The sequence below is a fragment of the Balaenoptera musculus genome, chromosome 6 (assembly GCF_009873245.2).
Source record: "Balaenoptera musculus isolate JJ_BM4_2016_0621 chromosome 6, mBalMus1.pri.v3, whole genome shotgun sequence".
NCBI classification, from domain to species: Eukaryota; Metazoa; Chordata; class Mammalia; order Artiodactyla; family Balaenopteridae; genus Balaenoptera; species Balaenoptera musculus.
The window spans coordinates 46262686-46275990 of NC_045790.1; the positions used below are offsets into that span (position 1 = coordinate 46262686).

The following is a 13305-nucleotide window of genomic DNA, read 5'->3' on the forward strand; positions in this document are numbered from 1 at the left end:
TGTAAGACCAGACACTATAAACCTCTCAGAGGAAAACATAGGAAGAACACTCTTTGACATAAATCACAGCAAGATCTTTTTTGACCCACCTCCTAAAGTAATGGAAATAAAAACAAAAATAAGCAAATGGGACCTAATGAAACTTAAAAGCTTTTGCACAGCAAAGGAAACTATAACCAAGACGAAAAGACAACCCTCAGAATGGGAGAAAATATTTGCAAACGAATCAACGTACAAAGGATTAATCTCCTAAATATATAAACAGCTCATGCTGCTCAATATTAAGAAAACAAACAACCCAATCAAAAAAATGGGCAGAAGACCTAAATAGACACTTCTCCGAAGAAGATATACAGATGGCCAAGAAGAACATGAAAAGCTGCCTAACATCTCTAGTTATTAGAGAGATGCAAATCAAAACTACAATGAGGTATCACCTCACACCGGTTAGAATGGGCATCATCAGAAAATCTACAAACAACAAATGCTGGAGAGGGTGTGGAGAAAAGGGAACCCTCTTGCACTGTTGGTGGGAATGTAAATTGATACAGCCACTATGGAGAACAATATGGAGGTTCCTTAAAAAACTAAAAATAGAATTACCATATGACCCAGCAATCCCACTACTGGGCATATACCCAGAGAAAACCATAATTCAAAAAGACACATGCACCCCAATGTTCATTGCAGCACTATTTACAACAGCAAGGTCATGGAAGCAACCTAAATGCTCATCAACAGACGAATGGATAAAGAAGATGTGGTACATATAAACAATGGAATATTACTCAGCCATAAAAACGGACAAAATTGGGTCATTTGTAGAGACGTGGATGGACCTAGAGACTGTCATACAGAGTGAAGTAAGTCAGAAAGAGAAAAACAAATATCGTATATTAATGCATATATGCGGAATCTAGAAAAATGGTACAGATGAACCGGTTTGCAGGGCAGAAATAGAGACACAGATGTAGAGAACAAATGTATGGACACCAAGGGGGGGAGCGGGTGGTAGTGGTGGAGGTGGGATGAATTGGGAGATTGGGATGGACATGTATACACTAATATGTATAAAATAGATAACTAATAAGAACCTGCTGTATAAAAAATAATAATAAAATTAAATTAAAAAGGAAAAAAAAGTACATGTGTCTCTTTCATTTGAAATTGCCTATTCTTTTATGGTTAAGCTATATATCTTGGCAGCACCTATAAATGGTCCAATAAAGTAGCTCTTTTTCCTTTATAAAAATATAAAATAACATGCAGGAGGTCCTTCTACCTCTGTTAGAACAATTCTGATCCAGGCAGGGAGCAGTTTGTTGCCCAGGTCTTCAGCTTTTCCATGTCCACACACAGACAAACCATGAACTATGTTTCCTAACGCCAGGGCAAAACCTGAAGTCTGTTAAAAATAAATTAAAAGAAGAGGTAAGAAAAAAAGAAGAATGGCACAGATCAGGAATGTTCATATACAGCAAAACAAGCACATTTAAGGGCTCCCTTTCCTATAGACACATTCTGTTGCCATCTGAAAAATCACAGATTTGCAGATTTTTAAAATCTACACCGGTCTGCAACAGAAACTGCAGTCTAATTGTATGGAATCCGGCTTCAGTGAGTGGTTTATTTTAGGAAAAGAATACTACACTACTGATTGACTTGGGTCAAACAATCCAAATTCTAAGAAGGGGGTTAGGGTGAAAACACCAAGGTAAATCACCCAAGCCCAGTCATCCCCCAAACAAGAGGAGAAAATATCCTATAATGAGCATAGCATATGCAAACTTCTATATTTTGGTGTTTGCAAAATCTACTCTTTTTTTTCTGATTTTACATTAATTTAATTTTATTTTTTATTGAAGTATAGTTGATTCACAATGCAAAATCTATTCTGACTGTAAGTGAGCAGGCATACAACCATAAAATAATAACAATACAATACAACACAGGCTTAAAACCTGGACTGAATCCTGCAGTAACCCATTATGGCCAATATTAAGACTTTGGAGAAATCTAAAAAACAAAGAACTGAGCAAACAAAATACAAACAGGGGAATTCTAGAGCCTGTGTGATCAGAGGGAACATTTTTGTTTCAATTTTTTTTAATTATGGTAAAATAAACATAACATAAAATTTACCATCTTAACCATTTTTAAGTGTACAGTTCAGTGGTATGAAGTACATTCATAATGCTGTGCAACCATCACTCCCATCCATCTTTAGAACTCTTTTCATCTTGCAAAACTGAAATTCTGTACCCATTAAACAATAATTCCCCATTCCCCCTCCCTCAGCCCCTGGCAACCACCATTCCACTTTCTGTCTCTATGCTTTTGACAGCTCTAAATACCTCATATAAACAGAATCATACAGTGTTTGTCTTTTTGTGACGGGCCTATTTCACTTAGCATAACATCCTTGAGGTTATCCATGTCATAGTGTATGTCAGAATTTTCTTCCTTTTGAAGGCTGACTAATATTTCAGAGGGAATATTTTAAGGGTATTTCATTTAAATTGCAGGAATCTAAATTTTCCTATATATTTAGCCATGAGCAGAGTTTCTCTGCCTTGAACTTGCTGAGGCTTTACTTTATCAGATTACTCTATGTATTCCTATCGTTACGAATTTTTGTTTCTAGGCTTACATAACTCTTATATTCCCTAGCCACGTGTTTTAAGATTTTATAAATACAGAGCAATAGCTGGAGAGACAGAAAAGACTTTCGTACTCAGACCAAAAAAGAAAAAACGTCTATAGGGGATAAAGAGAGAAAAAGATGTCTGTGAATACTGGCTATAGCTGTGGACAAGACAAGAGTTAGAAGTTCCTCAGTTCTGGGCACAAAACATACCACATTATAGTCTAATTCAGAGTAAATTAGAATTAGGACTTGGCAGCAGCCTGAGACCCACTGAGAAATAACCAGAAATTCCAACCTGCTGGTTGTTCTCCACTAACAGTCGAAGCTTATTCATAATATCTTCAGCCTCCACAGCCTCAATAATTCCGGCACTGAATGCAGATGTACATACACAGCTGAGGGTATAGGCAAGGACCTGAGAAGAAAAGAGAGCAGAAACACGTGTCTTCGTGAGGGGAAATAAAAGAACAAGGTTTAGTTGACACAAATATTTTGTGAAACTTATCCCTGGGATAAGGATTGGATTCGAGTATACCCACTATAGACCGGGCATTGTTTTGCTGCCTAACTTATACTTCATAACAATATTATGAGATGGGGGTCATTATGGCTACTTTCTGGATAAAATCTTCGAGGCTCAATTACACATAGCTAGCAAGTGACAGAGGCGAGATTCAAACCCGGGTCTTTAGACGCTAAATCAAAAAGTTCCCTCAACAGTAGAAGTAGATTTTCATCACCAGTGGACACTACTAATGCCCATGTGCTCTGATCCAAGGCCAAACCAGAGAGGAAATTCAAAGCAGTGAAACGCTGCTACATTAAGATTCCCTAGTAGAAGTAGTGAAGCATGACGGATGAGGAATGTGGGTTTTAGAGTCAGATAAATTGTGTAAAATAGGGATAATACTACTCACTTCAGAGCACTGGTGTGGTTTTAATAAGCAAATGAATAAATAGATGAATAAATGAACAAATTATAAATTTTTTAAAAATGTTGGGAGTAGAAACAATACTTGAGTGTATATCCCAAATTGACCACTGACTGGCTAAGTAACTTTAAGCAAGTCACTCCAACTATTTGAGTTTCCATTTTTCCAAATCAAGGTTATTCATCCCTCCCTGCTACCTTGCATTTTCATGATGAATCCCTTCCTCAACAAAGATGCTGTTAAGACAAAGTAGAAATGTTCAACTCCTCACACTGACTGATACAACATGAAAAAAAGAGGCAGTTTCTAAGGTAGAAATTGGATAATAAAAATCAGAGGGGAGGAACAACCAAAACTGCTTGCTCGAGGCCTTCTAAATCAAACCATCAAGGCAGACAGATGCATCAATTATAAAAGCCTTGCTTTCATTTATTAATCAAATTGCTCCGTGGTTGTAACATTTTCTCCTTCGGCTTAACAAAAAAAAATATGTACTTTCCAACTGTGAGCTGCACTGCTTTAAAAATGGAAATGTGGTGCATGTCTTAGAACAAAACTGCAACCCTCTGTGCCCCAAAGAAATTCACTGATTCAACAAGTCCTATTGCTGAAAGCAGAGGAGCTGAGCGGGGAAACACAGCAGCCATTATGTGCTCATCAATAGCTCGTGGGCAGGCCGGGGGAAAATAGGATCTGCTCTAATGAGAGGGGGAATCTGGTGAGGCCAAGAGGTCGGCCCAGGCTCCTCCCAGAGAGAAGAGCCCCACAGCGGCGTGGCTTCACCTGGGCTCACAGACACACAGGCCTCAGACGTCCTGCTCGACGCAGTCAACACACAGACCAGAGCCCAGGATCCCAATTCTGCATATTTTTGCACCATCACAGAAAAATCTTTTCATTATGTGTGGTAAAGGGAATTTCCTCAATAATTTTTCATGCTTACTGACATTAAAAAAAAATCAAATGCCTTTTCGATCCGCAGTTTCTTAAGCTTATTCCTGCCATTTCTTAAAGTTATACTTGGACGGAGCCTAATTCTAAAAAATCTCCATTTAACCTTCCTCCAGAAATTGCAGCTCTTCTTAGAAACTGCCTTCTAGTGATGCTGAGTTAGGCTTTTGTATTCACTAAAGGCTCTCATATGCCACATGTAAGTCTAAGTTGATTTAAATAGCTGCACTATTTGAAAACCTTATGATCTACTGTAGGTTGTTTGCCACTCAGATTTTCTCCTTAGCCCAGCTGAAACTGAAGAAGGATTTAATTTCAGAGTTACCAAAACAGGAGAAGTAGAAAATAAGCAGCGAGAGGAAAACAAAAGCCAGCAGAGGGAAGGAAACTGGAATGTTGGTCTCCTACCTCCTGAAAGGTTCTGCTCTGGCCCCCGCTGTCATCTAGGTACACGGAGAGCTTCCGAAGCGAGGCCGCCACGTGAACTCGCGACTCTGTTCGGCTGCTGTGGCTCATGAGGGACAGGACAAGTCCAACTCCCAGTATACAGCCCGTGCTTGGATGCCAAAAAAAGATGAGTGAAAAATCGTAAGAAATCCACGCCACTGCTGTTCACTTATCATGGGAGTTACCAGTGCTCTACAGCCCGAGGTAAGATGGCTGGATTCTAATTCTGCTGCCTGGTGTACAGGTGTATTCCATGACCAACCCCCCCCCCCCAATCAAAATGTGTCCGTGGCCCATGCCAGTGCTATGTACCCAATGGAGAAAACAAATAAATACATGAAATAGTTTGACTTAAACTCTGTAAGAGAAGGAGGCATAAAAATTAGTCAAACCAGTTCTATTCCTGCACTTAGAGAAATGCTGTGGTCCTCTCTCCACTGACTGCCCCCCCCCCCCAATCATGCTGAGTGCACTATGATTAACTGCATAAGGAGAGAAAAGCCTAAATTTCAGGATATGAGCTGAGGCCATCTGACTAATAACGGGGGGAGGAGGGGCAGATAAATGCAAGGCATAATTACGAGGTACTGCTAAGTGCTTCATGTTTCCTAGTCAACTTCAACAAGTGGAATTTCTGTCTCAAAGAAACTGTGTATTTGTCTGTGCACAATGACATTAATCCTCTTCTCCCCTCTGATCCCTCCGAGTACCACTGGGTCAGAAGAGAAAATGGACAAATGACAGGCTTGTCAAAAGTTACCCCATGTGACAATTCAATTGGAATCTTGGGCTTTGTGCCCCAGTTCTCCTGAAAGAATACATATCCATTTAAAGAAAAGAATTTTTCTTCCAGAAAACTTCTAGTTAGTGTGATAGGATAAATGTGGCTTGGGGGTAATTTTTTACTCTTTTGAAAAAGTTTTTACCATCATTGTTGTTTTTCAAGTTGAGGAAATGCTGACTTTTTCAGAAATCATCCTCACTCTGGTTTGGCTTGCCTCTCTTCCTGATATCTACTGCTTAAGAAGACATTCCAGGGCATTTCTCCAATAACATATTTCAATGCCCGTATGTTATGTCATTTTGCTCTTATATAGCATCTATCGCTTTGGCTGGCGTCAAGACCTTCACATAGTTTCTTGAACATGTTAGTTACTTCCCCTGACACCTCTGTGCCAACGGAGCTTCCACATCCGATAAGAGATACCCGAGAGGATGGAGAGGCTACAGGATTTGCTCAAGGTCATGCAGAGAGTTTCCAGCAGAGCATGGACAGAAGACAGGGCTTTTTGATTTCCAGCCTTCTGTTTCAACTGCCAAACCCAGGCCCCTCCCGGCACCCTGTGTGATGCCATGATGGAATGCTTATGAGAAGGCAACGTCTCAGGTGTGTTTTCCTAGGTTCTATTGCACAAAAATCTGGCATTAGAAAATCCTTTGTCAGGAAGCTACTGCAGCAATAATCCAAGTCAGGCAGAACTGCTGTTCCCGCTTACATGAACTTAACAACCAGCTCAACTAGCATAATGCATATTTCAATGAGTTAAATCAGCATCTAACATCTGAACATTGTGTGCTTTTGAGACAAATCACATTTCTGAAAGAGGAAAGCCTACTGCTGATTAGAATGGATTTAAAGTCTTTGTTTTCATTTAGACTCTACAGGAAAGGTTTTTTTTTGGCCATCTTTCTATATTGATGCATATGAAAACCTGAAATTAGACCAAAGATATTGTTAGACAAATATCATTTAATACTTTAAAATTTAACTTTTGCTCCCTCTTTAACTATGTAACTGCTATTTATGCTTAGGATTTCACATGTTATTTCCTCAGGGATACCTGCCCTGGCCCAGCAGGGAACCTCCTTAGTATTTTCCCATAGTACCTTGTACTAATTTACTTCAGACAATTTTAATGATACACTCCGATGAAGATTATCTGGGAACTGATTTGATTACTGACCACGTCCTTCACTAGCTTGCAAGCTCCATGAGGGCAGGTACCTTTTCTGTTTTTTCCTCACCACAGTATTTGTGGCACCTAGTAACACTGCTTGACAGGGAGAGGCATTCAACCAACATTTATTGAATGCCGAAGAACTGACCAAATTCTCTTTAGTTTCAAGAGAATCTAAAGTGGAGAGAAAATCTATAGGGGGGAAACCCCCCCAAAAAAACCCAAGGCTTGATTTTCATGTTCAGTTGGAGGCAAAATTTATGAGTGGTAAAATTCACTGAATATATCATCCAAGATTCAATCAAGAAAACTCGATTTCTATTTTTTGCTAGACTAATTTAAGAAAGAGGTGTCAGGTTTATGAGGAAAAAAGATTCTTCTCAAAGCTCACTTAACTACTGGGGTTCATCTTTTTCAAATAATAGACAGGTCTTGCTTTTCTGGCTATTCTGGGCACACAAAAATCTCTATCCGCTGGACTGAAGCTCCTCTTTCACCATCTCAAGGCACATGGGCACAAAGGTCTAGAAAAAGACATCCCAGTGTCTAGTTTACATTTACCTAAAATTATCACAGCAGAATTATTCTTGGGCAAGGTTAACAGTCACCAACGATTCTATTCATTTGGTTATTAGCTGACTGTTATGATATACGAATATATAGTCTAACTAAGTACATATGGGTGCCAATAAAAGTATGTTAGATTGTATGCATCTATTGACCATCTGAACTGTTTCTTTCTACTTTGTCTAATTTGTTCCAGCATGTACCAAGAAGGTAGTCCTAAAGCTTCATTCCTGATGTTTCCTTCTGACTTCCAAATCTTCTACATTTTAATGTGTGTATCTTTTGTCCTAAGTCTTAAAGATTCTTCTGGCGCTTAGTTCAGCATTTCTACACATTTTCCTCATTCTAGCTTCACTGTTCTACCAGCTCTAAACCAAGAATAACTTGGGCAGAGATAGCTTTCACATCTTTCTGTCCATTGAAAACAAAAAGGACTTAAGTGTTGGTGTCCTGAACAGATGAAATAAATTGTGTTAGATATAAAATTGAGGTTTTGGAATTGCTAACATAAATCTCCTATAAGAATACTAACAAATGATAAAGAGGATGATATGCCCCATTATGTCATTACTTATTTGAATCTCTTATCCATGTGTATTAAAATATCACTGGCAAAGGAAATTCTGAGTCTTAAAAGCTATGCTCATAATTCTGATATGTGTGTTGCTATATCAACTGGGACATGATATATTTTTCTAAAATTAACCAGAGATGAATCTTAAATTCCCTAGTTTATTGTAGGCTATTCTGCAGATTAAGTAGTAGGCCATCTAATAATTAGTTCTAATAACAGTTAACATTTGTATAGTGCTTTGCCCTTTACAAAGTGCTATACAAATGTTATCATATTTGTGAAAGCTCAACAGTAATTAACCAATGCTCAGGTCATTGATGGATAACATGACTAGTTATGGCTGTGAAGATTGAAATGGTGTAATAAGTACCACTAGATGGCAGCAAAATGTAAGTGATAGGACCCCAAACACCAGACCAGGTGCTCGGTTCTCTCAGCAGGGACACATCCATTAAACCAAGGAAGCGTGGTAAATTTGCTGTGGGTGAATTCTATCACTTGAGGTAGCATGCTCCCAGATCTATTAACTACCTTTGGGTAACGCCTCCGATATTTCAGGTGAGAGAGGACTGCCCCGGACTCCTGCAAGCTCATTGGATGGGGGGAATACTTTATGCTATGAACCAGGTCTGGGCCGAGTTAGAATCTCTCTTCTGCTTTTAATGATAGGCAACATCCACATGTCAGAAAAAATAATCAACACCACACTGTCAAGTGTCAAACTGCTTTCTTTCTACTGAAATGTGTTCTCCATGCTGTGCTAAGCAAGAGAAAGCAAGCTGGCTTTGAAGACAGACTACCTAGGTTTCTCTCCTGGCTCTGCCACTTAGTGCGTGACCCTGAACCAGTCTCCTATTTGAGACTCACGTTCTTCATCTGTAAACTGAAGTGATGGTGACTCCTGCTTTAGTATCAATATTTAGGTTGTAATCAGGGCTTAATTACATGAGAAACGGATGTGAAAAGGCCTAGCAAAATACGGTGCTGCTCAGTAAGTATTAGTGGAACCCAAAACCAAAGAGAGAACTACCTAAGCGTGGACACCCACAAAGCATTAGAAATGACAAAATACTAAACCTCATTAACTAGGAAAAACAGAGTTTGGAGAGAATAGAGGGAGGGTTTCTTGAAGGACCTGGGCTTTTAATTGGTGCCGAAAGGCGAGCAAGATTTTACTAAACGGACAGGAAATTTCTGATGACCCTATCCTACTTGAATCTGTAGGCTCAATCCCCTACGGAGGCCCACCTTTCCTTCTCCCAAACACATTTGCTTATTAAGAAGGTAAGAATCACGAAAGAAGGTAAGAATGAAGAAACACGAACCTTGTTAATATAAAAAGTTAATTTTAAAGTTACATATGCTTAGACATATGAAGGTTGTAAATGCATAAATGCCCATACTTTGGATAATTCAATTATCCGCATGGCCCTCCCTTCACTCAAACAACCTTCCTGCAAACTCATGGAGCTGATATGTGAGAGTCACTCCTGATTGTTCCAGCTGGCTGAAAGTGTGCAGCATGTTAGCACAATTTTCTCCCCAGCTTTATAATACCCTGAGCTACAGATATGTTGGACACCTTTGTGGGAAGGCAGGAGAAAGAAGGAAGAGGGGGAGAGGGGAGAGGAAAGGACAGAAACTTACCTTACTCCTTGGCTGTAAAAGGCAGCACCACCAACACATGAATTAGGCTCAAAAAACTCAACTGTTCACCAGCCCCCCAAACAGTTAAATGACCCTATCCCTTCCATTAATCATTTTCTAAATTTAAGAGACTTGAATCATGCCACCGAACTCTTTCTTCGCCCATACTCAAAACCACACTCTTCACATGTCATTTCATCTCTGACGTGTTCAACTTTAAAGTGTGATAAAGTGGGTGCGTTTCAAGCGTTCTTATCCAACCTTAGCCTGCATGTGAAAGATCTCATAACTACCACCTACTAAGTGAAGATCTGACTTTATTTACACATGATGAAATACATGATACTTGCAGTACTTCTACCATTTATGTTTTTGTTAGTCTGAACTTAACAGGCTACATCCATGAATGTAACTTTACATCATAAGTTCCTAAAGGCCAGAAATTTAAACACTGATTTTTTTGGTAAACACTGATTTAACTCATATTTGAACAGTGCCCATAATAGCATGAAGTAAATGAGTTAATAAATTGGAGGTTAGTGCTTATACTCTGTTGAGTTTCCTAGTAACTTCAATGCCAGAAGATCCAAATCTGAAGTCCCAAAATATAGGGAAGTCCAAAAAGGTACAATCCAGGTTCTCAATGGTGTCAATATTTCAGAAGGCCTAATAAAACAATGTTTTCCCACACAAGCCACATGTTAATAATAAATAATAAAGAATGTTAAAACATTCAATGTCTCACTAAATAAGTATGTTTAACACCATTTTGTATTGTATTTTCTGATTATTCCTTTTTGTTTTTGTTGTTTTTCATGACTGGAATGAGAAAATAAATTAACTCTTATGATACTTAGTTTAACAGACAAAATATTTTAAAAGCATGAAGTTTGGGGGGAGAAGGGATCTACTAATATTGAGGAGGTTGGGAACCTCTGGTGTAACCTCTGCTTGTTTCTATTTTGATTCCTCTGACATTGGATTTCATAGGGAAATCCAAATCATGAGTCAAAGACTCTCTTAGTCAAATCAAATTGAAAGAATATTTTCAACAGATTTTAAAAAGGTTGTCATACATACAAGTCCCCAGATAGACGCCTCATATGGTAAAGTACAAGACAGAATCTAAGGTATGGGTAACTTAACGACAGCCACAAAATGACATTTGTTGCTTTGTATGGAAACAAACCGCCTATTTCTGAAACATGGGTTTCAGAACAAGTAAGCTTTAATTACAGATTTTTTTATTATTACTGAAATCTCTACACAAAGGAATTCAAGACCAGGTCCTACAAATACTTCACCATAGAATGTAAAATTTATGGCAAAGAAAGAACCAATCTCTTAGTATCAGAGAGGGAATGGAATCAACATACTTGTATTCAAGACTAGTGTCAAAGCAGCAGTTTTCCAGGGCATCCAAAGACTTCATCAGAAGAAGGTTCATCTGTTGGCCAGATATATCACTGGGTAAAGACCAAGAGGGAAAAATGAATTATTTAAAATCATTCAACTGTCCAAAATATTTACTATGTAATATTTTGCTCTCAATATTTTGTTGAAAATGCATTTCTTTAAAAAATATATAAAAGTAGCAAATATGATTCACATATATTTTGTAGACAGAGAAACTGAGTCAGAGAATTTATTCAATAATTGGGTTTCCGTACATTATAATCACTTGCAAACCAATAAACCCTAAAACTGCTACTTTTGCATTTTCTCAGCTCATTCAAATTTTAAAATCACTGAAAAATAAGAACAACGCTCAGAATTCCAAAAAATTATTTCTAGGAATGCTAAGGTGATTTTCTTCAGAATATTTACTAATCCATTAAGCTGATATTATCAATAATCATTCCAAATCTTTCTTGCAAAGACTATAACTTCTGATTTCATGTCTCAAATATGGAGGTTTTCACTTCTATTCTTTTTTTTTTTTTAAAGGGGGGGAAAAACCCAGCTCTATATTTTTCTGCCTTTATACAGTAATTGAGGTGGTTTTTGTAATTGTCTCGGTGAGAACTATGACTTTTAGAGTAAAATAAAACTTAAAAGGTAGGTCTACGTCTGTTTTTTCAGGCAGAGTTGTGGGCTTCATCACCGACACTTTATTATCAAGGGGTCCCTACATGTCAGCTCTCCTGCTGCTGCCTCAGACCATGCTGAGTGGAATGCAGCCCCAGGAATGCCAGCCAGAGCGCACTTTAAATAATATCTTCTCCAACCAAGGCTATAGTGGTTTTGCCTGAGGTGAAGGAGTACATTTTGCAATGAGAAAACATGCACACAGGTACACACAATTTTAATAGCTTTAACTAAATAAGTCTCATTATAGTTGTTCTCTGGAGTAAAATGTACTTAAATATCCTAAACAAATGCTAAAGAGATCCTATGAGTATCCTCTGGGAGTTATGACAGAAGCGAGCTTTGGAATAATATACTTTTCTGAATAAATTCTAGACTGGAATTTAAATTCAGGAGATTTTTCATAAGCCTCAGCAAAAAAATAATAAAATAAAAAGAGGGCTTCCCTGGTGGTGCAGTGGTTGAGAATCTGCCTGCCGATGCAGGGCACACGGGTTCGAGCCCTGGTCTGGGAAGATCCCACATGCCGCGGAGCAGCTGGGCCCGTGAGCCACAACTACTGAGCCTGCGCGTCTGGAGCCTGTGCTCCGCAACAAGAGAGGCCGCGATAGTGAGAGGCCCGCGCACCGCGATGAAGAGCGGCCCCCGCTTGCCGCAACTAGAGAAAGCCCTCGCACAGAAACGAAGACTCAGCACAGCCATAAATAAATAAATAAAAACAAATAATTAAAAAAAAAAAAGAAAGAAAGACGGATTGAATGTCAAAATTCTTTTCTACAAAGTGATTTTTCATTCTTGAGACCAAGATATTGTCCTAATCCTGTTCTCCTAAGAGGCCACTTTGGGCCACTTATTTGATGTCATTGATTATTCAGAGTTAGTAGCCCTCAAAACACTTACTTTAATTTTAGAAAAATTGAAATTTTCTCCAAAAATGTCATTATCTGGTGAGACTGTCATTATCTAGTAAAATATTTATTAGTACTAAAAGGCAAATATTTCAGATTCCTCTGCTCTATGAAATTAGGAAGGTGGGAACCATGAATAATTCTATTAATGGCTGCAGTACTAACACACCAGGCAGAAGGAGAATGCTATCAAATACAGGATCATTATGGCAAAGTTAAAATCTGCAGTTATTCTGTGGGCAGTCCGCCTCAGGAAGAGCTTCCTGGTGTCCTTCCCCAGGGTTTCCTGCAGGTGCAAAGTCCAGTAGGGTAGATAGGGGTGGAAGGCAACCTAGGAACCAGAAAGGATGCTTTAGGGGAATCACCATAGGTTTCTCCAGGTAGCATAATTAAATTAACCACAAATGTAAGCTTGTCAAGCCCTAAAACCAGCAGCATCTCCTCCTAAACTAAGGACGGAGGGAGCCAGAGCCAGGATAGGATGAAATGAGTTGTCTGGAATTAAACTGCCATGGCTCATTTTTAGTTGTAAAACAAGTAGCTTGAAAAGATACTGAAGAAAGAACATGAACACAGATGGTGAAGA

At 38.7% G+C, this 13305-nt stretch overlaps 1 protein-coding gene across 2 annotated transcripts in view; it reads right to left on the minus strand.

The window, feature by feature from the left end:
- FOCAD (focadhesin) overlaps positions 1 to 13305 on the minus strand; it is a 318822-nt gene that overhangs the window by 50261 nt on the left and 255256 nt on the right. For both annotated transcript variants that reach the window (XM_036855059.1, XM_036855060.1), the window contains exons 28-31: positions 11100 to 11189; positions 4939 to 5086; positions 2943 to 3062; positions 1283 to 1405 (exon numbers count right to left, since the gene is read on the minus strand). In XM_036855059.1, coding sequence (XP_036710954.1) covers positions 1283 to 1405; positions 2943 to 3062; positions 4939 to 5086; positions 11100 to 11189 — 481 coding nt within the window. The remainder of the gene's footprint in view (positions 1 to 1282; positions 1406 to 2942; positions 3063 to 4938; positions 5087 to 11099; positions 11190 to 13305) is intronic.